This window comes from Hyaena hyaena, unplaced genomic scaffold (assembly GCF_003009895.1).
Source record: "Hyaena hyaena isolate Hyena2069 unplaced genomic scaffold, ASM300989v1 scaffold_615, whole genome shotgun sequence".
NCBI classification, from domain to species: domain Eukaryota; kingdom Metazoa; phylum Chordata; class Mammalia; order Carnivora; family Hyaenidae; genus Hyaena; species Hyaena hyaena.
In genome coordinates, this window is record NW_024081248.1 from 63464 (window position 1) to 90734 (window position 27271).

Genomic DNA, 27271 nt, shown 5'->3' on the forward strand with positions numbered 1-27271 from the left:
AGAAAAAGGCTGAACTTCTAACGTGTATTAGGGTTTCTTTGGGAATAGAGAAAAGGGGCGGGGGGACAAGAAAATGTATAAGATATGGACACTACCTCCAAAAAGATAACATAACTTCTCTGACTTTCTAGTATATTTCTTGGAGGGCCTTTCTCTGCTTCAGATTGGACTGGAGAAACTTAGTTTATTATCCTCTTAAACTAAAATTCATCCTGTTTGGAACAAACATTTTCTAAAATATCTCAAGTACTTAACATATGGTGCATGATAACATTCTGAAAGTCATTTTGCTTATCCTAATAGAATAATTTATTCTTTGGGAAGAAAAGTATTCAGTTCCTTTCAGATATTTTATACAATATCCTTCAGTTGTCAGCTGTCTGTGCGTTTGTTCATTTATTGATTGAATAAACATTCAGAATGCAGTAGTTATTAGGCACAGTGTTAAAGGAGATAAAGCTACTGAAAAGCGTTAAGTGTACCTTGGAGGAGCTCAGGATCCAATGGGGAAGACAGACAAAGAATTGCAATTATTGAGAGCAGAGGCATGTCCTTAGGAGGGATGCTAAATTTAGCACAAGTCAGGAAAGATCTGAGGAAGTACAGCAGTTATCCTCGTTGCCAAATGCTTATACACTGAGATTCTGAAGAAAGCTGTGGACTCTCTGAGGTTGCTGCCCCATGGGGTAAATGAGGTTGAAACTAACGGGAAATCTAAAGCTTGTTTTTCAGAGGCCTGTTTCTCCATAATCAGCTGTTGTTTGTTTTCAGATGCCACTAACAAATCCACTAGAGAGACCTGGGCTAAAAAGTCACTGATATGGTTCCAGCCTATGAACAGCAAGGCCGTTTTCCTTACCCTAGAAAATGAACCCACGACCCCATCCTTTTTTATCTAGGCTCTCTAGGAACATGCCAAAGCCCCTTTCTGTGTTCTAAGATGACCTGACAGTAGGGGATGAATTTTGCCTCATTTCAAATCTCTACATCAAAATGAATGTGGGATGTATGTTACATTATGTTTGCTCAATGTGCATGCCCCATCTTTCCTCATGAATTACCATAAATTTCCCCACCCTTTTTATCTATCTATATGTAATCAGCCCCTATGATTATAAAATCTTGTTCTCTCTCCCTTCTAGGAGTAAGATTTGAAGCTTGCCCTTTTATCTCTTTCTTTGGCTGCCTCTGGAATAAACCCTTTCCTTGCATACACGATGTCTTGGTGATTGGCTTTGCTGTGCTTTGGGCAATGGAATTTGGGTTTGGTTACATTTCCAACATAAGAGGGAAAAAAGACTGATACCAAAATCTTGCTTATTATTTCAGGTATCACCTGTTCCTTGAAACCCCATATATCTCAGAGTAAGAATCCCTGGTCTAAAGATATCTTTTTTTTTTTTTCCTTCAGTGCAAATTAACTCTAATATAAACAGCCTATTCTCCTATTCTAAAACTACTTCTTTCTGGTTTTTAAGGTAAGTACTTGGTAATAGTATTCTAGAATCTCACTCCATCTTTCATGATCTTACAGAGTTTAGTTATCACCTGGCGTGTAAGCTTTTTTCCTCACTAGGCTATGTCACAGTTCTACTTCATACTTAGTAAAGCTTTAGAAAAGTTAGTAAGGATTTTTTTGGGTCACCTTTAAAAAGAAAGCACTTTGAATTTAGACTGTCTTCCACTAGTAACAATTTACTCTTGCCTTGTTGCCAATTTTTTTCTTTAGTTTTTAGGTTCAAATCTTGCCTTTTACTCTTGAAGACTCATTTATGACAAATTTTGGTTATGTGTATGGTATTTGAAGTCAGTTATTAACAGCTGTTAACTTAATCATATTTAAACCTTCAAGAGTTAAATAAAGCCCGTGAACAGTTACCGCGTGCCGGCACTGGTACGGAGAAGCGCCCCGATTCAGGAATGACTGAGGCTCAGAAGCGTAGAGCCTGGTAGAGGAAGCAGGGAGGGACCCAGGCTTATTAAAGGAACAGGGACGGCCTCAGAGATGTCACAAGCAGTTTAATTCCGATGTTCTGACCGGTTCGGTGTTTGTTAGTAAACTGGAATTTGGTACAGGAAAACAGAAAGGGTCCTGGAGTTAATCAAATAAACGGACCGAGATCGGGGCCTCGCTGGGGTTTGGGTAGAGCCGGAAAGGGCGAGAACGCGGACGCCGTGCCGAGACGCCGAGGGCAGCGCGGCTTCCGCGCGCGCCAGGCCGCCGGGTTTAAATCTCCCGCCTCCCGCAGCCGGAGCCCGACACCTCCACGCACGGGTGCGGAGGTGCACGGGCTGCGGGAGTGGCCCGGCGGCGTCGCGGGGCTCGCGGGTGGCGGCAGCGGGAACGGGTGTCGTGACGGACCTCCGCGCAACCAAACGCGACCCGAGGTGGCGGAGGACCCGCGCGTCGCGGTTCCACCGTCGCGGTGAGAGTCTGCGGCCTCCCAGCGGCGGTCAGGCCGCGCCGTCTCCGGGCCTGCCGGGCCGGAGGCCAACCAAGCCCTTGGTTCCCGTGGCGACGCCCTGAGGTGGAGGCGCCCGCCACGCGCACACGCTGTCTCTCGGGGCCTCGCCGTCCCCTGCGGCCTCCCTCCGAGACGAGGTCCTGGTCCGCGGTCCCGGTCCGCGCTCCCGGAGGCAGAACCTGCAAGGAGTGGTTTCCGGCGAGGCTGGGTCCTCTCCGGGCGAAGGGAGCTTCCCTTCACGCCGGCCGGGGTAGTGAACGTGCGCGGCAGCCTGAGGCTTATTTGGGTGATTTCTCTGGGAGGTGGAGATCGCTTCCATTAGAGGCAGGTGTTCACGGCATTTAGGTGCTTTCCTGCTGACCTCTCTTTTCTTTTGTGCTTGTTTTTATGTCATTATTCTGTGATGGAAATGCCTTCTTTAGAAACGAAGTGGCAAGCGTTTGGTAAAAACAAAACAAGAAAATGTGCGGCGTAAGGCGAACTGCGGAATGCTAGACCTCCCGTGGGGTTCCGCTCACAAATCCTGTGGCCTGAGGCCGTGAACCCAGCCCCGTGCACCTATCCGGCTCTTGGAAACGCGGATCACCTGGTCGGGTGCCCAAATGATGTCAGTGGTCAGATACCTGATGCTCTGAGATCTAAGATGGAGAGGGGGAAAAATCCGACCTGGCAACGAACCCGCGATGCTGTGGGTTTGCCAGTAGAGGGGGTGGGATTATTTTTCATGTAATAGATGATGTTAATGCACAGAGCATTAAAGCTGTTGTAAACAGTGGGTCACTGTGAAATCGCTTATTGGGAAGATCACGTTTGCCCATGGTTTTCGATTTTCTTTAAGCATTTATGTATTGGTTTATTTAGTTTAGACTTAGGCAACGTACTGTAAGGCGATATTACTTTCATCATCTTAACATCAGTATGGAATAGCCAGAGGTGCTTCATCCTTTAATAGGTCAATTACGCATTTATTGACCAAATAAACATCTAATGGTATGTATATATTTTATATGATGAAAAATTTTAATCGTTTTATGTTTGTGCCCGTCATTACCAGTATTCTTTGAAATGTCTGTATTTAATAGCGCAGAACGATCGTGCATCTAGCCATTGAAACAGCTATCTGCAAGACATTATTCTAATTATCAGTAATTCTTTTTTTTTTTTTTTTTTTTTTTTTTAATGTTTTTTTTATTTATTTCTAGGAGAGAGAGAGAGAGAGACAGCGTGAGCAGGGGAGGGTCAGAGAGAGAGGGAGTCACAGACTGAAACAGGCTCCAGGCTCTGAGCTGGCAGTCAGCACAGAGCCCGACGCGGGGCTCGAACCCACGAACCGCGAGATCATGACCTAAGCGAAAGTCGGACGCTCAACCGACTAAGCCACCCAGGCGCCCCTAATTATCAGTAATTCTGATTGCTAGACAAATCATTATAATTTTGGAGTTAAATGGGTACTCAGAAATAACCAGTCCGAAGTGTGAAAGCTGCAAACATGAGACTGGTGGAAAAACTAGGAAGCCACATTTTTATTAGAAATACTTATTATAAAGCAATTAATAAAATTTATACTAGTGACTGAACTAGTACCAAATATCAAAAAATAAATATCAGATATAAAACAGATAATATAATTTTTTTTACTACACTGTCAAACTTCATGATTTTATCGTGTTGTATGTCCTGTGTTTCACATATTTGACTTTTTAAATTTCTCTATTTGCTGTTTTCTATTTCACAAATTTCACTGTTTTCATTTTTTTCCCTTTACTTTGGGTTTGATTTGCTCATCTTTTTCTAACTTATTAAGGTGGAGGCATAAATTGTTTAATACTTTTTTCTTTTTATGTAAGCATTTAAAGCTATAAGTTTTCCTCTAACCATGCTTTAGCTACGTCCCACAAATATGGGATATTTTTATTATCATTTAGTTTAAAAATTTTTAAATGTGAATTCTTTGATCCCTTATTTATTTAGGTGTGCTATTTTATTTCCAAACGGAATTTTTTAAGGTAAATCATTGCTGTTTTCTAATTACCAATGTTGTGTTCAGAAAACATGTATTATTTCAATACCTTTAAATTTATTTAGAATTTTTCCCTTGTCTAACGTATGGTCTGTCTTGGTGAGTGTTCCTTTGCACTTGGGGAAAAATGTGTATTCTGCTGGTGGTGGGTAGAATAGTCTAAATGTCAGGTCAGGCTGGTTGAGAGTGGTGCTTAAACCTTTTATCTTCACATTTTTAATGTTTATTCTGTCAGTTATTCTGGGAGAAGTGTTAAGTCTTTAGTTATGATTAACTGATTGTAGACTTGTCTATTTCTCCCTTCAGTTGTCAGGGTTTGGGTTTTTTTTTTTTAATATTTGGTAGTGTTATTAGTCACATACACATTTAAGATAGCTGTGTCCTTTTGACAGATTAACCCTTGTATTGTTATTAAATGTCCCTTCTATCCCTGAAAATACTTTTTACATGGAAGCCTGTTCTGACATTAATACAAGCTTAATGTTTGCCTCTTGCTTTTTCCTTTTAACACATCTGTGTATTTATGTTTAAAGTGTGTTATAAACTATATACAGTTGGGTTGTAGTTGTTTATCCAATCTCACAATAACTTTTGTGTTTTAATAATGTATATAGTTCATTTTTTATTTTTGTAACTTTTTTATGTGTTTGGATTAAGTACATTGGTATTCTTTTTCCATTTTCTCATTCTTTAGTCCTCTTCCCTGCCTCCTTTTTGGGTGAATTGAGTTTTTAGAAAAATATTTCTTTTCCTGTCTTTTTAGTTTTGTTTCTTCATGTTATTTTTTTATTGGTGGTACTAGAGGTTTCATATGTATCTTAAATTTGTCATAGCTTATTTTCATATCTATTTTAGTATTTTATGAACAGTGTAAGAATATTACCATTCATACTTGTAATTACCATCTCACCTTTTGTGCTCTTACATATATTACTTCTACATGTGTTCTATTTTCTTACAAATATAAAGAATCAATCTTTTAGTGAAATTTAAAGATGTATGTATATATGTAATGTTTAAAAATTCCTTTGTATTTATCAACATATTTACCCTGTTTGAGTTCTCTCTTGCTTCCTGTAGAATTGAGTTTCTATGTGTTATTTTTTAACTCTAAAAAATATTTTTTTTGTAGTGCAGGTCACTGTGGCATAAATTCTTTCAGCTTTTTCTATCTGAAATTTTACTTTGCTTTCATTTTTGAAGGGTATTTTTATTAGATACAGAATTCGTGGACAAATTTTTTTTTTCAGGATTTAAAGATACAGTTTGCTTATCTTTTGCCCTTCTTTATTTTGTGAAGTAGCCTCCTCTTCTTCCTGCTGCTCTGCCCACAAAGAGAGCAGCCAGGAATCTTTTCAGTCCTGGGTAGGACTGAGCATTTTCTGGATTTTCAGATGATGAGCTTTCCTACATCCTCAGCCCCCTTATGTGCTTTCAGAAAACACTAAATTTTGTAGGTTATTTAACTTACTTTCAGTGTTAGGATGGAATTAATTTTCTCTTGCAACTTTCTGAAGTGGAAATGGAAGACCAGTACAATACTGACTGAACTGATATTGCTTAAAATCTTGTTATTACTCTTATCCAGATTTTTTTCCTGGTTGTTTTCCTAGTGAATTTTATTTTATTATTTTAATGTTTTTTAACATTTATTTATTTTTGAGAGATAGACAGTGTGACCAGGGGAGAGCAGAGAGAGAGAGAGAGAGAGACAGAATCTGAAGCAGGCTTCAGGCTCCTAGCGCTCAACCCAGAGCCTGACGCGGGGCTCGAACTCAGGAACCGTGAGATCATGACCTGAGCTGAAGTCAGCCACTTAAATGACTGAGCCACCCAGGTGCCCCTTATTTTATTATTTTTAAATGTTTATTTATTTGAGAGAGAGACAACGGTGAGCACAAGCAGGAGAGGGACAGAGAGAGGGGGAGACAGAGAATCCCAAGCATGTTCGCATGGAGTCTGATACAGGGCTCAGACTCCTAAACCGTGAAATCATGACCTCGCCAAAATCATGAGTCAGTCACCCAACCGACTGAGCCACTCAGGTGCTACTAGAATATTTGTTTAAAATAAGCTCTGTGCGCAACATGAGGCTTGAACTCACGACCCTGAGACCAAGAGTCCTATGCTTTATGGACTCAGCCAGCCAGGTGCCCTTGAAACACTAAAAAAATGGATGCTAAATTTTATTAAATACCTTTTTATCATGAATGATGACTAATTTATCATACTTTTTGCTAACATTTTAATGGTATGGTCAGAAATTTTTATCACAGATAATTTTTATCAAATTTTTCTTATATTTTACATGCACCTATTTTAATAATTATAACAATTCTGTTTTGTTATAATCACATTTAGAGTTAACTGAATTAAATCCCTTTTTACCATTTCTCCATTTTAAAATTCTTCAATTTTAATTTTTTTATTATTTAATCTTTTTGAGATACTGAGTGGGTACAAGTGAGCAAGAGGCAGAAAGAGGGAGAGAGAATATCCCAAGGGGCAGAGAGGGGGGAAAGAGAGAAGCGGGGGCCCCTTGAAGCAGGGTTTGTGCTCAACCATAGCAGGGCTCAAGCTCATCTGATGCAGGGCTCGAACTTACGAACAGTGAGATAGTGATCTGAATCAAAGTCTGATGCTTAACCAACTGAGCCAGCCAGGTGCCCCAATAAAGTCTTCATTTTTAAATACATTTTTGTTGTGAGGGCACCTGGGTGGCTCAGTCGGTTGAGTGTCCGACTTTTAGTTTCCGCTCAGGTCTTGATCTTGGCATTTATCAGTTTGAGCCCTACAGCTGGCTCTGCACATACAGTGCAGAGCCTGCTTGAGATTCTTTCCCTCTCTGTGCTCCTTCCCTTCTTGTGCTGTCTCTCTCTTACTCTCAAAATAAACAAACTTAAAAAATAAATATAAAGGCATTTTAGTTGTATCGATTGTGGCTTCAAATAATTTAGTTGTTTTGTTTTATTTGTTCTGGGAAGTATTCATGTGTACTGTATTTCTGATTCTTGCATATTTAAAAAAGATCCTTTTCAGGTACTCAGCCTTTCTCATATATCTTGCTGATTCTAACAAGCACCTGTTCATATTTTCACATCTCTGAGATTATTTCTGATATCTGAACTTTTAAAAATGTTTATTTATTTTTGAGAGAGAGCACAAGCTGGGGAGGGGTAGAGAGAAAGACACACACAGAGACAGAATCCCAAGCAGGCTCTAGAGAGCCTGATGTGGGCTTGAACTCAAGAACCTGAGATCATGACCTGAGCCAAAGTCAGACATTTAACCTGACTGAGCCACCCACACAGCCCTGAAATCAGAACTTTTCATGTATTTGAAAATGGATGATTTGAAAGCATAGTTTACTTTGTAACTCTTTTTCTGGGATAGAGGTATATAAAATAATGGTATACCTTTCAAATGATGTTGTCTTCAACTGACGAAATATGGTAAGATAATTCCAAATTATTAGGTTACCATAAAATAATTTTTATCTTTAAGGTTGAAAAAGATCAGAAATTTAATAACAATGTACAGACTTGCAGTGAACAAGCACTTGTGAGCAAAAATTTCCATTACTGGTGAGCAAAAAACCTGATACAATCCCTTATACAGGACAGTTTAGCAGAATAAAAATTTCAAATGCATGTACCCTTTGATTCAGCTAATACACTTCCAGGACTTTATCTTATAGATAAACTTGGATGTATTTTAAATAATACATATGTTTTTTTTCTTTTTTTTATTCAGCACGGTTTAAATAATTTCCAGAAACAGTCTAAATATCTATCAATAATAGACCATGTTAGGGGCGCCTGGGTGGCTTAGTCGGTTAAGCGTCCGACTTTCACTTAGGTCATGATCTCGCGGTTCATGGGTTTGAGCCCCGCGTCGGGTTCTGTGCTGACTGCCGGCTCAGAGCCTGGAGCCTGTTTCAGAGTCTGTGACTCCCTCTCTCTCTGACCCTCCCTTGCTCACGCTGTCTCTCTCTCTCTCCTAGAAATAAATAAAACATTAAAAAATTTTTTTTAAAAAAATAATAGACCATGTTAGTAAATTAATAGAGTACAACCATTAAGTGGAATATTAAATATCCATTAAAATTATATTCCACCAAGTAGAAAATCCCATGTCATATTCTTTTTCACTCTGCGTTGTACACAGTACTCCCTTTTATCTACTGTTTCATGTTGCTAAGGAGATGTATGAGGCCAGTATAAATTATTTAATTTGTAGCTGACCCTAATTCTTCTGGATGCTAATAGCATCCTTTCTTTATCCTTAAAATGTGGCAAAATTCCATACTGTATCTTAAATCTTGATCATTCCTGTTAATTTTTCCTGAACATGATAAAACCTTTCAGTTTTTCACCTCTATATCCTTGAAAATTTTGGTTGTTCCTGTTATCTGTTTTCTGTCCAAGAAAGAGTATTACTTCTATTAGATCTCAGTAGTCTGTCTTACAAATCTATCATTTTTGTTCTACTTCGTTAGAATCTAACCACCTTTATTTTGTAACATTTATTCTGAACAATTTTCCCTGGCTTGCCATCCAAGTTAACTTGGTTTTCTGAATTATCTATTCTAGTCCGAGCTGTTTCTAATATAATTTCAAGTTCTGTGGATTTTTTTTTCCTTTTATCTTCAGCTTTTTTCAACTCCTTTTAAAAATCTGTTTTTTTTTAAACGGATATATTCTGTTTATTTGATGCAAAGCAGTTTTCTTTAAAATTCTATTTTATGAAGTAGTTCTTCAAATTTTTTTTTTTTCTCTTTTCCACATTCTGGTCCCTCCTCCTTTTCTTGAAGTGCTACTTTTTTATGTTATCTATTGTTGAAAAGGGCAGTTGTGTTCTGGCCTGCTCTTTGCCCAAGAATGGTATAAGTCATTGGAATAGCTGCCTTAGAGGCTGAGATAGAAGACTGACATTGTTGTGATCTGTTCTTTAATTGGCTGCTTGCTGTATGGTTGTCATATGTTCTCTCTAAGCAGGTTCCCACAGCATGTGTTAATCATTCATTCCAGAGACAGCTCAATGCTGATATATCTCTGATGATCTCCTTTAGTCTACTGTGCATAGTTGGCCACTAGCTCACTGTTTTGTTTTTCTACCGGCATGCTTTGGCTCTTGAAAAGAAAAATAATAAATAAATAAATAAGTAATAAAAAAATGTAAAAAAAAAAAAGAAAAAGAAAAGATGTCATGGCAACTGTAGGTTTTAGGGAGCCCAATACATACCACTTCTTGCCTTAAAAAAATTTTTTTTTAATGTTTGTTTATATTTCTTTTGAGAGAGACAGAGTACGAGCAGGAGAGGGGCAGAGAGAGAGAGAAAGGGAGACACAGAATCTGAAGCAGGATCCAGACTCCGAGCTGTCAGCACAGAGCCTGCGGCTCAAACCCACAAACTGTGAGGTCATGACCTGAGCCAGAGTCAGATGCCCATTCACTGAGCCACCCAGGCACCCCATCCAGCCTTTCCCCCGCCTTTTTAATGTTTATTTATTTTTGAGAGGGGTAGGAAGAGAGAGTGGGAGAGGGGCAGAAACAGAGGGATGCAGAAGATCTGCAAAGTGGGCTCTGCACTGACAGCAGAGAGCCCAGTGTGGGGCTCAAACATATTGTGAAATCATGACCTGAGTTGAAATCAGATGCCCAAGGGACTGAACCACCCAGGGGCCTCCACTTCTTGTCTTTTTTTGTTCCCTCCTGAGTTTGGAACCAATTCAGATGTAGTCAAAGGAGCTAGGCAAATGGAGATAAAATATCAGCTGTATTGATGGGAAAAGTGTTGGAAGAAATGTATGTTATTGGTGGTCTTCTAATATATCTATTCTCCAGCCCAGACGTGGAATAGCCCACTAAGGGAAAGTTTAGGTCTTTGTAATAGACATATTTACCTAAGACTTTTGATAAAATTGGCTCTACCCAATTAAGAAATGTGGACCTTAATAATGGCATTACTAGTTTTTATTATAATTATTTAATGTTTATTTTTGAGAGAGAGAGAGAGATAGTGCAAGCAGGGGAGGGAGACACAGAATCCAAAGCAGGCTCCAGGCTCTGAGCTATCAGCACAGAGCCCCACATGGGTTTAGAACTCATGAACCATGAGATCATGAGCTGAGCTGAAGTCATATGCTTAACTGACTGAGCCACCCAGGTGCCCCAATAATGGCTTTACTTTTTAATTTACTTAATTTTCTGAATTCCAATTTCTCTAACATTTCTGCTGTATGTCTATGAGTAATATGCCGAAATATATCAGTTATACTTCCTACGGGTCTCTTTTCCAGAGCCAATCCTCCTGCTTAAATTTGAGCTGCTTGTTCTATGCAGCTGTCATCTTGAGCCTTCCCTTCATAGCTCTTCTGGGTTCAATTTTTGTCTTTTATATTGTATTGCTACTTTTGAGCAATCTGCTCTTTTTCTGACTCTCAATGATTGGTATATAACCCACTTAAAACTTCCAGGATCTCCCCCCCTACCCCCCGTTTTCTGAAAGTTCACAATGATGCATTTTGGAGTAAATCTCTTTTTGGATGGAGATTTGGGTTTTTCAGTTACTTTTCAAACCTTTTATTAAAATTTTTAAAAATTTCAGCTATCCTATTTTTTCCTCAGGGGTCCTTTCTTATTTTTGTTGGAGGGTTATGTTTTGATTTGTTTCCTCCCTATATTGTCTTAATTTCCTTTAGCTATTTTCTTTTTTATATTTGTTGGTTTAGGTAAGAGGTCTTTTATTTTAATGTTTTTTATTTTATTTTATTTTTTAATTTTATTTTTGAGATTGAGAGAGAGAGACAATGCGAGTGGGGGAGGGACTGAGAGAGAGGGAGACACAGAATCGGAAGCAGGCTTCAGGTTCTGAGCTGTCAGCACAGAGCTCGATGCAGGGCTCGAACTCACAAGCCGTGAGATCATGACCTGAGCCAAAGTCAGACACTAAACCCACTGAGCCAGCCAGGCGCCCTAAGAGGTCTTTCTTGATGGAGGCTTCCTCAGATATCTGTTGACCTTTGGTTTTCCATTTATATTTAAGAGGAAGACAATAACAAAGCTATCAGAAGATTTGTATGTACAACGGGTAAATTTTGCTCTAGAGTGATTAGGCAAAGACCCATCCTTTTAGAATATCCAAATGGTATACTGCTTTTCTCTGTAGCTTTTAATTCTTTCCAGAGAAAAGAATGTCCCAGACTTTTCTGAGGAATGGAAAGGGGTGTGTGTGTGTGTGTGTGTGTGTGTGTGTGTGAGAGAGAGAGAGAGAGAGAGAGAGAGAGACAGACAGAAGGAGAGAGAGGTTTGCTACTGGTGAGCAAAGAATGGGAAAGAGCTTGACATTCAACAGTTCTGTGTGTAGACTTTCACTTAATTGTTTTATTTTCAGGCCGTCTGCTGTGTTTTCTAGCCCAAGTCCAGAGCTTTCTTGGTTCAATTTCTTCAGCTCCCATTGGATGACACATATTAGAAAACGGCCTCAGGGTCTAGCCAGCTGTATATAGACTTCAATGAATCCTCCTTCTACTTCCAAATGGTGAGTCTTTCAGATATTCTGACAGGTAATTGACTCACTGCTCATTAACATTCCTCTGTTAGTTGCTTAGGTTACTACTTTCTCTCCAAAAATATGTTGTAGTCTCTTCTCTGCTCTTGTCACTATATTTTTGCTTCTTATACTTATAAGTTAATTGGCTACTTTTTGTTTTATACTTTTACTGTAAATAGGTTAGGGAAGGGAAAGCAGGGAAGTGCATGTGATTAGTCTGCATTTTTATATAATACAGTGCACCTGTATTTTAATATCTGCATAACCTCTTCCAGGTTTTTCTCAGTGTTGAGCTTTAAAATTATGTCTGTTAAATAAAAAGAGTTTGGGGTTTTAAAAATTTACATCCTATATATTTTTTGTTTATTTACAGGCTATTTGTAATAATTAAAAGAATGTCTTATACTTGTATACAACTTTATTTTTTTTAAGTAAGTGCTGTGCCCAATATGGGGCTTAAACTCACGACCCAGAGATCAAGAGTTGCATGCTCTAACAACTGAGCCAGCCAGTCGCCCCACAACTTTATATTTTTCAAAGCAGTTTTGTGCATGTTATCCTGTTTGTCATATCCCATATGTCATTTTCATAGTATGAGAGGCTCTGCATTTGAAAACTTAGGGCACAGCAGAGGACTGGAAGAGCTGTTGGCCTGAAATATGCAGTAGAGTTAGAAATATTCTTAAATTTCATAGGAGATTAGCTTTAATACCATTTTAACGTAAGAATTTAGTGTTGATACTTTATTAAAAGCATTTGAAATATAATTTTTCAGCTCTTCTTTTCAAAAATATATTTTCTTCTGTAGTTCACTTCCTTTTCTTCAGTATATTATTTATAGTTTGAATGGTCTTAATGATTTTATCGACATTTTCAAGTCTTATTTTCCAATAACCTATTAATTTTTGAAATGTTTATTCATTTTAGAGGGGGAGGCAGAGAGAGAGGTACAGAGGATCTAAAGTGGGCTCTGTGCTGACAGCAGAGAGCCTGATGTGAGGCTTAAACTCAAAATATGTGAGATCATGACTTGAGCCAAAGTTGGACGCTTAACCAACTGAGCCACCCAGGCCCTCCAATGATTTATTTTAAATGCTATTCATACATTCTTTATTAAATGATATGACTAAAGTGGTATAAGTAAATTACATTATTATAGTAAATTCTTAAACAGAAAGTCTGAAAAGTAGATAATAATCCTAAAGCATCACTTTCGGGAAAAAATGAACTCTAATTTGTCTTTTTTTATTTAATGACTTTTTTACAGACTAAAATTAATGCTGACTCCTGAAATTATAGACTGGTTATATAAAAATAAATTTTGTTGTAACTAGAAATTTGACTGAAGTTTGCAATATAAACTTGTCAATTTTGTTAATGATTTGTTTCTCTTGTTTTCATTCATACAAACAACCATTTTTTGGTACCTGGCTAATTCTTGGAGACCTATAGGTTTTTGGAAGTAGGTTACCTGAAAATTAGGAAACTAAATAATTAACTCACTGTAAGATTAGGAGACAACTTTAATCGCACTTTTTCTTCCTTCAAAATGGAAAAGAACACTACTTGTGGTGTGAAAAGACCTGCATGTGTACTAAGTATCAAGATGTTCTTACTATATGTATATCCTTGAGAAAGTTCATTTCACAGAGCCTCAGTGATCTCCTCTCTTAAACTAGAATAATAAAATCTACCATTTCTATTGTGGGGATGAGCACTGGGTGTTATTACTTTACAATAAACTATTTTTTTTTAAAAAAAATGTACCATTTCTAGCTCTCAGGGTTATCATAAGGATCAAAGGTGATAAAATGTGAAAGTTTTAAAAATTGTCAAGGGCTCTACAAGTATAATTACTTCAGTATGTAGTGATACTAAGATTTTCAGAAACATCTAGGTGTCTTAAGCCTCTTCTAAGAGTTTACCTTTTATATAATTTTTAACTCTTGTAGAAAAATGATTAAGCTCTAGTCCTTTTATAAGAATTATTTGGTCAAGGTGGTAACCTTTCTGTGTGCAACCTACCTGCTAAGTATGGGAGTTTTGGGTCTGTAATTTAATGGTGGCAAGTAATTGCCATCATCCTTCTGTTTTAGATAAACAGAGGTCTGTATTTATTTATTTTTTTTGAGAGAGAGGGTACAAGTGAGCGAGGATGGGAAGAGGGAGAGAGAGAGGGAGAGAAGCAGGGCTCACCTATGAAGTGGGGCTTGAACTCATGAACCGTAAGATCATGACCTGAGTTAAAGTAAGATGCTTAACTGACATGAGCCACCCAGATGCCCTGTATTTAATTTAATTTAATTTTCTCATATTAATTTCTTATTGGTGTTATGAGTGCAGAGCCAAGTTGTAGCACCAAGAACAAAGCCAGCGTTTAATACGTGTGTTAAACTGACTTCCTTATTGGGACTATTTGGAAATTTCAGCTAATTCAGTTCTGCACTAGTTCTTGTGTCCATTGTATTTGTTAATTTCAACTACTGTAGTCCTGTAATGCTTCTAGTTTCTCAGTAACCAAACCACGTTTGACTAAATAACAGTTAAATTTATGTGTCTGAAAGAATTCATGTTTATAACCTTCATGCACTTCTAGTCAAATATTAAAGCTGGTACTTTATAACATATATACTTTAGAGCTGTTTCAGAGGCAGATTCTCAATCAGTGACTTGATAGTTTGTCTTTCATATCAGTAGTCCTAATAATCTTAGTGGGCTTCAGTTTATCTTCATACATGAAAGGGGACAAAGAGTCTACTCATTGGTTGGCTAGAGCTAAAAACCATTCCCAAGTTAATGGACAATTGATGAAAGATTACTCAAAGCAGTATCTGTAAAAATTATATATGATATATATAATGTGTATATATATGTATATGTATGTACATATGAACAAGGAATAGATATTATTATAAACTGTAAAGCTTAAGAAACTTATGATTCTTCAGACTGTACTTTGAGAATCATGGTCTAGATCAGAGGTCTGCAAAATTTTTGTGTAAAATGTCATATTGTCAGTAATTATGGCTTTGTGGGCCATGTAGTCTGGTGGATCTACTTATCTCTGCTGTTGTAGCAAAAAAGCAGTTCAGAACTGATTTTTTCTCCAGGCCAATTTGCTAGTCAGCCTACTTTCCTGACTTGAGATGTGTTCTTGGTTAGGCAGATCATTTGCCCACAAAGCACTTTCTTCAGGGATGAGTTAGATCACATTGGTAAACTTGAGTTCCTTTTATTAGGTTGAACCATATGAAACTGCTGATTTTGTAGGTAAAAAATGGTCTACTATTACCAATTTCATACTGATCAGTCACATTTTTTAAAAAAAAATTTTAAATGTTTATTTATTTTAGAGAGAGAGAGAGAGAGAGAGAGCATGAGCAGGGGAAGGGCAGAGAAAGAGGGAGACACAGAATCTGAAGCAGGCTCCAGGCTCTGAGCTGTCAGCACAGAGCTCGACATGGGGCTCAAACTCATGAACCATGAGATAATGATCTGAGCCAAATCTGACACTAACCAAGTAAGCCACCCAGGCGCCCCATAATCAGTCACATATTAATGAAAACTGTCTAATAAGCACATGAAATCTATTGCTAATGTATCTAGTGGATTACTTTGTAACAGATGAGGGTAAACAATACTCTGAGTCCTTTTATAGTACTGTTGAGTGATGGAATTTTTCACTTTAACTCTGTCGAATATATTTTCTATATAATTATTGTTTTATACCCTCAGTTATGATAAGGCTTTTTAAAAAACTTTTTTAAATCTTTATTTATTTTTGAGAGAGACAGAGTGTTAGAGAAGGAGCAGAGAGAGAGGGAGACACAGAATCCAAAGCAGGCTCCAGGCTCTGAGCTGTCAGCACAGAGCTCGACGTGGGGCTCAAACTCATGAACCATGAGATCACGACCTGAGCCAGTCAGATGCTCAACCAACTCAGCCATCCAGGTGTCCCAATAAGGCTTTTTTTATAAGCTCCTATTGGTCTCTCATTTTATGGAAGTCTCCATCCCTTTTGAATCAAAATAGAAAGTTGAACTAAATAACCTCTGAAGTTCTTTTAAATTTCTTTTAATTATGTTATTTAAATGTCTATTATATAAAGAATACATTTCTCATTAACCTATCATTCATATCTTGGTGAATCCATAGCATAGTACCAAGAGCCTGGTCCAAATTTGATTCACCTTCCTGAAACCTCCAAATTTTACCACCTTTCTGCTTTCTTTTTTTAAGGTCTTATCAGTTATCACTGCTTAACTGTCTTTTTTAATATAATTTTTTAAATGTTTATTTTTGAGAGAGACACAGAGTGCAAGTCGGGGAGGGGCAGAGAGAGAGGGAGACAGAATCTGAAGCAGGCTCCAGGCTCTGAGCTGTCAGCACAGAGCCCAACCTGTGGCTGGAACTCATGAACCATGAGATCACATGACCTGAGCCAAAGTCAGGTACCTAACTGACTGAGCCAACCAGGTGCCCCTTTACTGTCTTTTTATAGATAACTCCAAAATCACCATTTCTAATCTGAGCTGCACTAAAAATGAAACGAAAAAATATAAAATACTCATTCTAAGATATCCACAATTTCTGTTCTAAGTGCTTTACATGTATTTTCTCATTTAATTCTTATAACAATCTATTTACTTTAATATTCCTATTTTACTGATGAGAAAAATAAAGGCCATAGAGATTAATGCAACTCCTACAAGGTCCTACAGCTAGTAAGTAGTAGAGTTACTAGGTTCAAACCGAGGCAGTCTGACTAGAGACCCAAACTTGAAACAATCTTTATCACTACAGTTGTAATTGCTTTTAGATATTTCTGTAAATTCATATGCTACTTAACATTTCAGACTCAGAATTTCACACATCCGATGCATCATGTTCCCACTTCTAATTCCCTTTATTTTTCAGGAATAGTTAAGTCATTACTAACCAAATTCTATAGATTCTTCCTTCAGATTTCTTCTTATGGTAATGATCCTTGGTCCTCATTCTTACTAGATTATGTATGGAATGTAGAAAGACTGTTATAAACTTTCTGTTTAGTCTTTCTGCTACTCAAAAAACTTTATTAGCTCCACATGACCTATTAAAGAAATATAGAGACCTCTACAATTATCATCAATCTACCTTTTTTTTTTTTTCCAGCCTATTTTTGGAATATTTCCTTGTCTCATGCTGCTAAAATCTCTGTTTTTCTTCCGTATATCACTTATGACACCTAGTATGCATGAATTCTAATCTTATTTCTGTTAATAACAGTTGAGAGATTGTTCGCAAGACAAGGGGATAGGAATTCTCTTATAAATAATGTATGATTTTAATATTATTTTAATACATAGTTTTTGTCATAACTTTTAAATTCTCAAACTTAATGCATTTACTAACTCTTGCTAATGTGTCTAGTGAATTATTTTGTAACAAATGAGGGCAAATAATACTCTAAGCCCTTTATAGCACTGTTGAGTGATGGGATTAATGTAAACTTTTCACTCTAACCCTATATGGAATATATTTTCTGTATGTAATTGTTTTATACCCTTTATATGGTATTTGTAAGAAAAGTTATATTTCAGATAAGAAAAAAGTCTATATAAAAGTATAACTACTTAATGTATATTTAACAGTGAAAGAATGACTCTCACCTTCGGATAAGGGCTTGCTAGTGCTGCAAAACAATAATAAATATGAAAAAGACAAAACCAAAAGATATAACTAGGCTAGATAATCAAATAGACATTTTTCACAATAATAGTTATACAAAAGATGGTTATGTATGATAATTGTAGTAAATTTGGAGACTACAGAAAACTATCACCCTTATCCTACTGCAGAGAAAACTTTGTTGACATTTTGGAGTTTCCATATCCTTATTTGAAATCATTACCAACTGATTCTTTGAGGAAATGCTGATTGTGTTTGTAAGAAAATTTATGGTTTGGGAGCCAAGGTAATCAGGAGTACTACATTAATATTAAACGGCAAACTTGTCTAATATATTTTCTTAATTGCATCAACCAGTTATGTTGTATTTGGTCAAAAGTCTTTATCGATTTTTTTTTTTTCCAAGGGGATTTCACTGCCTCATTTTGCACATCACTGTCAGTGTATATTGCTTCCTTTTTAGTCATGTCACAGTAATGAGATGTTAAAGGGAGGATAGAATTACCTCTAAAGAGAATATTTATTTGTCATAATTTATGATTTGTACTTCAAATACAGGAGGTAGCTAAAAAATAGTATAGTGTAAAAAGGAATAAAGTGTTCTATGTGGTGACTGTTCAAGTAAAAAAAAACACACACACACACACAAAAACTACTCTTACTGGAAATAAAGGAGATCTATAGTTAAGACAGCATAGTAACATTTGCTCTCTACTCATAGTAATTATAAAAGAAATTAAGAAGCAAACCCAAAAGGATGTATCTTGGCTAGCTAATTGAGAAACATGAACCAGGGGTGCCTGGATGGCTCAGTTAGATAAGTGTCTGACTCTTGATTTCAGCTTAGGTCATGATCTCACAGTTGGGGAGACTGAGCCCAACATCAGGCTCTCTGCTAACAGCATAGAGACTGCTTTGGATTCTCTCTCTTTGCCCCTCCCCTGCTTGTGTGCATGCAGTCTAAAATAAATTTTTAAAAATGAGAAACATGAACCAACAATACAGTAGAAAGATAAAATAGTGAGTGAGGCTGAGATGGATGTGCTGAGCTATCAGTATAGATGTAGGCTCTGGCATCTAGGAGTTCAGTTTCTGCAGGTTGTGAGAAATTAAAAGTGTTCCTATGCAGCATTCCTTCAAATGTGATTATATCAATAGTATTTCAGATATCATCATATATCACTATATCATTAAAATGATCAGTATAAGATGCTGTGGAAGTGGGAATCCGTGGGAATCCTGAAGGTGAATTGGAGGCAACTATATAACTACTAGTGAGGAGGAATAGCTACAGAGGGAAGGAAGGAAAAAATTAAGAGTCTGTACTCAAAATGAGCCTAAATAATTCAACCAACAAAATCAGCATAGCAGTTATAACTATAGGATTTTGTAAGGAAATGAAACTAATATGCAAAGATGTATATACATATTTCTCAAATAAATATAAACACTAAAAAAACACACTAACTAGAGAAAGAAAAACTGATCAAAGATTTTAAAAAATCAAAAGTTATAGGCTAGGCTGTGGCTGAAAAAGGACATAAGGAAACTTTATGGGGCAATAGAAATGTTCTATACTGTAATATCTATCCATTTGTCAAAAGTATATAGCTAAAAACTGTATACTTCATGCATGTAAATATTACCAAAAAGAACCATATAGTAATATGATAGAATGAGGTGGTAAGGGAGTAGGGGAAGGTATAAATGATCTAAAAATGGCAGAGTACTGACAATTAAGCTTTTGTTTTTATTTCTATCTGCATATGTTAAACTATAACTTTTAAAGAAATTAAGAAAGGAAAAACTCATATTTGCCCAGACATTTTCCAATTCTGGTTATCTTCATTATTTCCTTTAGATCCAAATCACTTGCAATTTTCCTTCAGCTTGAAGAATTTGTTAGCATTTCTGAAAGTTCCCTGGCCATCATTTTTTAAAGAACAGTTTGGATAGATAAGGATTATGGGTTGACGGTTATTTTCTTTTTTTTTTTTTTAATTTTTTTATTTTGGGGGAGAGAAAAAGTGGGAGAGGGGCAGATAGAGGGGACAAAGGATTGAAGCAGGCTTTGTGCTGACTGGCTGACAGCAGCAAACCTAATGTGGGGCTTGAACTCACAAACTGTGAGATCATGACCTGAGCTGAAGTCTGATGCTCAATAAACTGAGCTACCCAGGTGCCCCAACAGTTTATTTTCTTTCACTCATTACCCTAAATATATTCCTTTATTGTAGTCTAGATTTGTTGGTTTTGTTGAGAAACTGCCTGTAAATGTATTTTTGTTGCCCTGTATATAATATGCCATTTTAAAAATAAATTACGGGGCGCCTGGGTGGTTTAGTCGGTTAAGCGTCCGACTTTCGCTTAGGTCATGATCTCGCGGTTCTGGGTTCGAGCCCCGTGTCGGGCTCTGTGCTGACTGCCGGTTCAGAGCCTGGAGCCTGTTTCAGTCTGTGACTCCCTCTCTCTCTGACCCTCCCCTGCTCACGCTGTCTCTCTCTCTCTCCTAGAAATAAATAAAACATTAAAAAAAAATTTTAAAAAAGAGATAAATTACAAGTTTTCCCTCAAGACTCTTATGTGTCAGAACAGTAGAATGATTATATTAAATCTAATTTCACTCTGTACCAAGATGAAATTCTATTTTCCATCAACTATGTCCTTCCAGGTTACCCAGCATAGCATAAGAGAGGTTCTCCAATTAAATGGTGGCTAATCTATACTGCCAGGAATCCAGGAGAATATCCAGAGGACATCTGGAAAAGTGGTCACCTGTGGACTTTACATTTTAACTTTGTTCTATTTAATGCTTTTTATTTAAACCTTCTTGCTCTGATACTAGTATTACTATTCCTGCTTTATTTTTGTTTGTATTCACCTGGCTTATCTTAACCCTTAATTCTTCTGTGTCATTTTGTTTGAGGTTGACCCCAAATAGCATGTAGTTGGATATCATTATGGGTTGTTGTTGTTTTTTATGGTTTGAAATTCTTTATATTTGAAAGGAAGTTTGCATTTATCATACTAAATAGTGTAGTTTTTATTCTGTCATCTTAGTTTATACTTTTTGTTATGTTGACTTAATCCTGTTTTTCCCTGCTGTTGCTTTTGCTAGTTTTTTCTTGCTCTTTGGTTTTTCCCCTAGTAATTTAGAAAGTAGACATTCTGTACTGAGAACAAACTGAGGGCTGATGGGGGTGGGGGTGGGGGAGAGTGGAAGAGGGGTGATGGGCATGGAGGAGAGCACTTGTTGGGATGAGCACTGGGTGTTATATGGAAACCAACTTGACAATAAACTATGAATGAAAAAAAAAATTCAGCTCTTTTTCTGCTTTAGTAATTGGTACTTAAGTTGCTTAAGCAACAATACTAGCTGAAATTCATATTTCCACAAATAAAGATCTGAACAATCAAAAAAAAGAAAGTAAACATTCTGGTTTTATTTAATTAGCAATTACTTTAAAAAAATAAGGTGAATCTCTATTTCTTTACTAATATAAATAATACATTAACATCTGTTGATTCTGAAAAAGATGAATGAATCACATCAATATCTCCCTGTGTTCCTGCTTCCCACCATTTATTGGAATAACTTAGGCTTTTAAAACCATTATTGTTATTATTATTACTATTATTTTACATCTCCTTAAGGAACACTTTTCACATTTGCATTTCCTTACATAGCTGTGTTAATCATATAAGAAGATTTACTTAAACATTAATTTTCAAGTTCACAGGTTTTAATTTCCATCTTTATTTCTAAAATAACTCCCCTATACCTGAGATCTTTATTTTTTTAATTTTTAAAAATTTTTAAATAATGTTTATTTTTGAGAGAGAGCATGAGTGAGAAGGGGGAGAGACACAGAATTGGAAACAGACTCCAGGCTCCGAGCTGTCAGCACAAAGCTCAATGTGGGGCTTGAACTTGTGAACTATGAAATCATGACTGAGCCAAAGTTGGACACTTAACTGACTGAGCCACCCAGGCACCATTTTTTTAATTAAAAAAAATGTTTTTTAATGTTTATTGAGATCTTTATTTTTATTTATTTGATACTAAAGCATTTATTTGAATGATTTTTGAAGAAGAGTATGTATCTGAATCTTTTTTTTTAAATTTTTTATTTATTTCTGAGAGAGAGAGCGAGCATGAGCAGGGGAGGGTCCGAGAGAGAGAGAGAGATACAGAATCTGAAACAGTCTCCAGGCTCTGAACTAGCTGTCAGCACAGAGCCCGACCTGGGGCTCGAATCCATGAATTGTGAGATCATGCCCGGAGTCGAAGTCGGACACTTAGCCAATTGAGCCACCCAGGGGCCCCTGAATCTTTGAGTATCTGAGAATATTTATTAATTGTGCATTCTGACATAGCAGTTATAACTGTAGGAGGCTTTTCTAAGGAAATGATACTAATATGCAAAGATTTATATACAAGTTCATTTTGCAGTATTATTACAAAAGCAAAATTAGAAACTAATAGATGTCTACAAATAGGTTGGTTAAATAAAATTATTTCCAGTCATTATTGCAGCAAAATCATAATAGTTTTATCACCTTTGTCTCCTAACTGAAATATAAATATCATGAATCTTTTTGCCTGTTCCTTGTGCAAGTTATAATTATAACAAGTTTAGACCTTACAGAGCAAATATTAGAATGTTTAGCTATTAACATGGATATTCTACTTAGTATCTTTTTTACTTTTTCAATTGGATTAAATATTGGCTAGATATTATTGAAAAAAATGTAAGAAATTTAGTCTGTTCCTTGTAGTCACTTCATGGATTCCTTTGGGCAACCCAGACCAGAAGATAACCAGTCAGTAGTTAGCAGAATGCAAAAGAAATACTGGAAAACTAAACAGGTCTTTATCAAAGCAACAGGAAAAAAGGAGGATGAGCACGTGGTAGCATCTGACGCTGAACTGGATGCTAAACTCGAGGTAAATTTGGGGATTCTTTGTATTGCATATAACTGATTATTATTTGTGACTTTGAAGAACTTGCAGATTTGATAATGGAATATTTAATTATATTCATCTGTCAATCAGATCTGAGTAAGAGGTCACAATTCGCACAAATTAAGAATTGGCAGGACTAGTATTTATAAGTTAGATAAGTAATAAATCAGTTTCTTTGGTACAAGTATAAGTTTTTAAGCTAAATATTATATTGATTAGATGTCTACAAATAGATTGGTTAAATAAAATTATTTCTAATCATTATTTACTAATCAAAATAGTTTTATCACCTTTATCTCCTAATTGAAATTAATATAAATATCATGAATCTTTTTGTCTATTACTTGTACAAGTTATAGCTGCATATAACATGTCAAAATATTTTGTACCACTTTTATGTGAAGCCTTGTGCTTCACTGAAATTAATTGAAATCAAATAGTGAAGATTTTTATTTCTATTTTTTAAATATTTTTAAAAATTTATTTATTTAAGAAATTTACACCCAATGTGGGTCTCAAACTCAAGAATTTGAGTTGCATGCTTCACCACAAGAGCCAGCCAGGGTCTCCTGAGTGAGGATTTTTATAAGTTAGAGTTTTTGTTTCCATTTAGGGATAAAGTTATTGAAGTATTTTATAGTGTGTTTTTTGTCCATGTTTTTCATTTTAAATAAAGTAATTACCATGAAATGACTTTAAACCTATGAGTATTTTATAGTTTTAAGTAATTAAGCTAATTAGAGGAAAGTCTCATGTATATTAATGAACAGTCTGGGTTCTTAAATGCAGATTTATTGATTCCATGTATGTATACTAATTGAAGATGCTTTTTACAGGTATTTCCAAGTAGGAGTTCTGTTATGCTTAGAATATAATAATTTGTTGCAATCTTTAAAAGTATAGGCCTAATTAAATAGGTCTTAATCTCCTAAACATTTTTATTCTAAAAAAAGTAAATTTATGTCATTGCCATAACAAATATGGAAATAGATAACAAATTAACAAGCTTTTACTATGTGTGTTGAAAAGCATTCTTAGGATTCAGTGATAAATGTGGAGAAAATGAAGGGACTTAATTATAAGCAATAAATATTTTAAGGCTAAGGAAGGGTTCACTATTTCAACATATATTCCCACAGATGTAGATTTTTCTGTCTTGTTTTACATCGTTAGGTAGGCTGTGTGACATATTTTATATTCTTGTCCATTAGTCAAATATTTTGAATCACCCAAGTACTTTCTGTGACATTTGTACTATATCTTTTAAGAATGAGAAAAACATTCATTATATGTGTACTTAAATCATCATGTTGTACACTTTAATTATATTACAGTTTTATTTGTCAAATTATACTTCACTCACACTAAAAAAAGTCATTGTAAAAATAAAAACCAATTGCATATAAATCTTTCAAAGACCCATGAGGAAAAAAATCAACCATAATCACTTCATCATAGTAGAGCTATCATTTTTGTATCCTTTTCTAGTCCTCCATATGGATTTAAAACAGCTTTTTAAGCTGCAATATACCAAATTCATTTCAAACATACCTAAACTTATGTGGAAAGTTGATGGTTGTTTCTCCATTTAGATTTTAGTGTCTGTCACTAATCTTCCTTAGGTCAGATCACATATCAGAATAACAAAACTTTCAGAGAGAGAATACTTAGGCTCAGTGGTGATATTAGAAATTTATTTGATTCAAATAAATTCAAAATATTAGGGCCTAAGACTTTGCTGCAGTGTGAAGGTCTTTTTTAATTAAAGTCTTATAATAATTCTTCAGCCTAGGACTTTGTGGGAAGAAGGCTGTACCCTAAAACCTATGACACTTCATCTGCCTCGGAAAACCTAAATTTACAGTTGTGTATGAAGAGTTACCTCATGTGTATTATGTGTGTCCTAATCTCAACTTTTCATGTGCTTACTTTGAAATGAGTGTCTCCTGGTTATTTTATTTTACTTTTAGCTATTAGCAACAATAGTAATGAAGGGAAAATTCCAAATTAAAATAGAAAAGTAATTTATTTATGATGTTGTAATACATTATTTAGTTTTTATGGTAATTTACTGACCTGCTTTGCTTAGGATAATATTATAGAAAAACCAGATTGAGAATTAACATTTTCTAGGGTTATCTATACTCTTTTCGTCTGTAGTTGGCAGTATTTGATACAGTTTATATTGGATTTACATTTTTGCTATTTAGATAGTTTGGAACTGAGGGGAGGACACACTTCACAGTTATAAATCTTTATTAGTTCCCATGTATTTATCACCATTTTTTCCAGCCCACAAGAGAGAATCTAAAAGTGCTTTCTACACCTGTATAAAACCAATACATCAAAGTCAAGGCAAATAGACATAATACATAAAAATGTTCTGTTTTTGAAGTGCTTATAACAGATATTTTATGTTTATGGTCCTTAAATTGTCCTAATAAAATTTATATTTCAAAGGTTTTTCACTCCATTCAAGAGACATGCACTGAACTTCTGAAGATAGTTGAGAAATATCAACTAAGACTTAATGGTATGAAATCCCATATATCTATTCAGTAATTCCCATTTAAAATAAATAATTTACTTACATTTTTGAGAATGAAAGATTTAATGTAAAAATAGTAGTTTACTGAACTGTTGTGTGATTGAGGTCCCTTATGACAAAGAAGTGATAGCGAGGAGAAGTGTGAGTGGGGAACTAGTGAGTGGGCTTGAGTTCTGCTGGAAGTGTCAAGAGACTACCTTTTCAGTTTTTGTAGGTTATTTTTTTCTTTCCTTAAGTAGGCTCTATGCTCAACATGGGGCTTGAACTCACAACTCTTGAGTCAAGAGTCGCATGCTCCACCCACTGAGCCAGCAAGACACCCCTTTCCCCAGGTTTTCCATCAGTAAACCAGGGTGAAATTAGGCATGACATTTGTCATTTTTCACTTTAAGCTAATAATTTGAATACTTTATGTGTTCCCCCTTTATTAGTCTTACTGTGTGTGATTAGAGGGTCAGACGTCCAAAATTTTGTTGTCAAAGACCACTTTTTTGCTTTGTGTGTTACTTTCAATCTGTTGTAAACTGACACTTTTATAAAATACAATGAAAATGAATTTCAAGACAAATGAAATTAAAGAAGACATGCAAAATATAAACATACTTCATCATCATCATCATTATTATTATATTCAACAGATATAAAATACTCATCAAATTAGTAAGCTTCTCAATAGTTTCTTTGTTTTGGTACTTGTTACAGGCTGATAACAAGTGGCTCTGGACTGGAATTGATCAGTGGACCACAATGAGTAGTAATATACTATATGACTGACAAATTTTATGGTTTCAGCAATAAAACCGTGGATGTCTGTGGGCCTGGGATACTGAGCATAGGTCACTGAAACCAGGGTGGGAGTCAAGGTTAAGTTTAAATAGAAAACGAAGACTTTGTTAGAGGCAGTAATCCTGAAATGCATGTCTGCACGTTTGAAAATGCATTTGTAGTTTTGTCATTTTGGAATCTTTTTTTTGCCCCCTTGCTTCCCAAAGCAGGGTCCATGAATTCATTACATCAAAACCATCTGGAGTACTTGTGTGTAGGGGGAAGCAGATTCTTAGACCTATAAAATCAGAATCTCTGGAAATGGAGCCTGGGAATCTACATTTTTAAAATAAGTCTCTCTTCCTCTTCCCCAAGTAATTCTTATGTATAGAGAATTGTTGCTGTGAGAATTTCAGTCATGTGTCTTTAACAAATGATGAAAGAAAACGATTAACTGTATTGTAATTTTTTCCTAGTCATATCAGAGGAAGAAAACGAGCTAGGACTCTTTTTAAAGTTTCAAGCAGAACGTGATACAACGCAAGCTGGTAAAATGATGGATGCTGCTGGCAAGGCACTCTGTTCTTCAGCCAAGCAGAGGTTTATAGTTTTACATCATCCTTAAATCTGTAGTCATTGTGACAGTTTTGATCTGTGTACCTTAATTTGCATATTTGTAAAGGTTAGTGATCATTTCAGTAGAGGGTTCAAAGAGAAATATAGCATATAATTGTTTGGATGCCTCTTATTTTTTTGTATATAAGATAATTACTTCAAAAATTGACATTCTAGTTGCTTAATTCCTATAAATAGGCTTTAAGCCTATATTTAAATTCCTTATGTGGTTTAATGTAACAGGCACATAAAAATACTTTTTATATGCATATAAAATGCATATAAAATATATATTTTAATTTTTTTTGGATACTGTCTTATTTAGGAGTACATTAAAACTTCTTTTTAGGTGGAGGGAATTTTTTCTACTTAATTATCACTTTACAGATTTTTAACATAAAGATACTTCAGAGAATCTCCAACAATTATTAAATACAGCCAAAATCTTTCAATTTTCAGAAGAAAAATAAAAACAGACTTTATCTGTAATGACAATATATAATGTAAGTGGCTTTATTCTGAAACACAACATCAGTGCAGAAGCCCATCATTAAGAAAGTGACAGGACACTCAGTTCAAGGCCCTTTAGTGCCACTAAGCCAGAAAAGCAGATCAGAGGAGCTGGGTTTGATTTGTGTTTCTTAAATTAGATTTTTTTGTCATCATC

At 35.8% G+C, this 27271-nt stretch overlaps 1 protein-coding gene across 1 annotated transcript in view; it reads left to right on the plus strand.

The window, feature by feature from the left end:
* Positions 1–2362: 2362 nt before the first annotated feature.
* Positions 2363–27271, plus strand: part of ICA1L (islet cell autoantigen 1 like) — an 82291-nt gene continuing 57382 nt past the window's right edge. Inside the window, exons 1-5 of the mRNA XM_039257392.1 lie at positions 2363–2426; positions 11882–12028; positions 22490–22658; positions 25137–25209; positions 26466–26589. Coding sequence (XP_039113323.1) covers positions 12003–12028; positions 22490–22658; positions 25137–25209; positions 26466–26589 — 392 coding nt within the window. The 5' untranslated portion in view covers positions 2363–2426; positions 11882–12002. The remainder of the gene's footprint in view (positions 2427–11881; positions 12029–22489; positions 22659–25136; positions 25210–26465; positions 26590–27271) is intronic.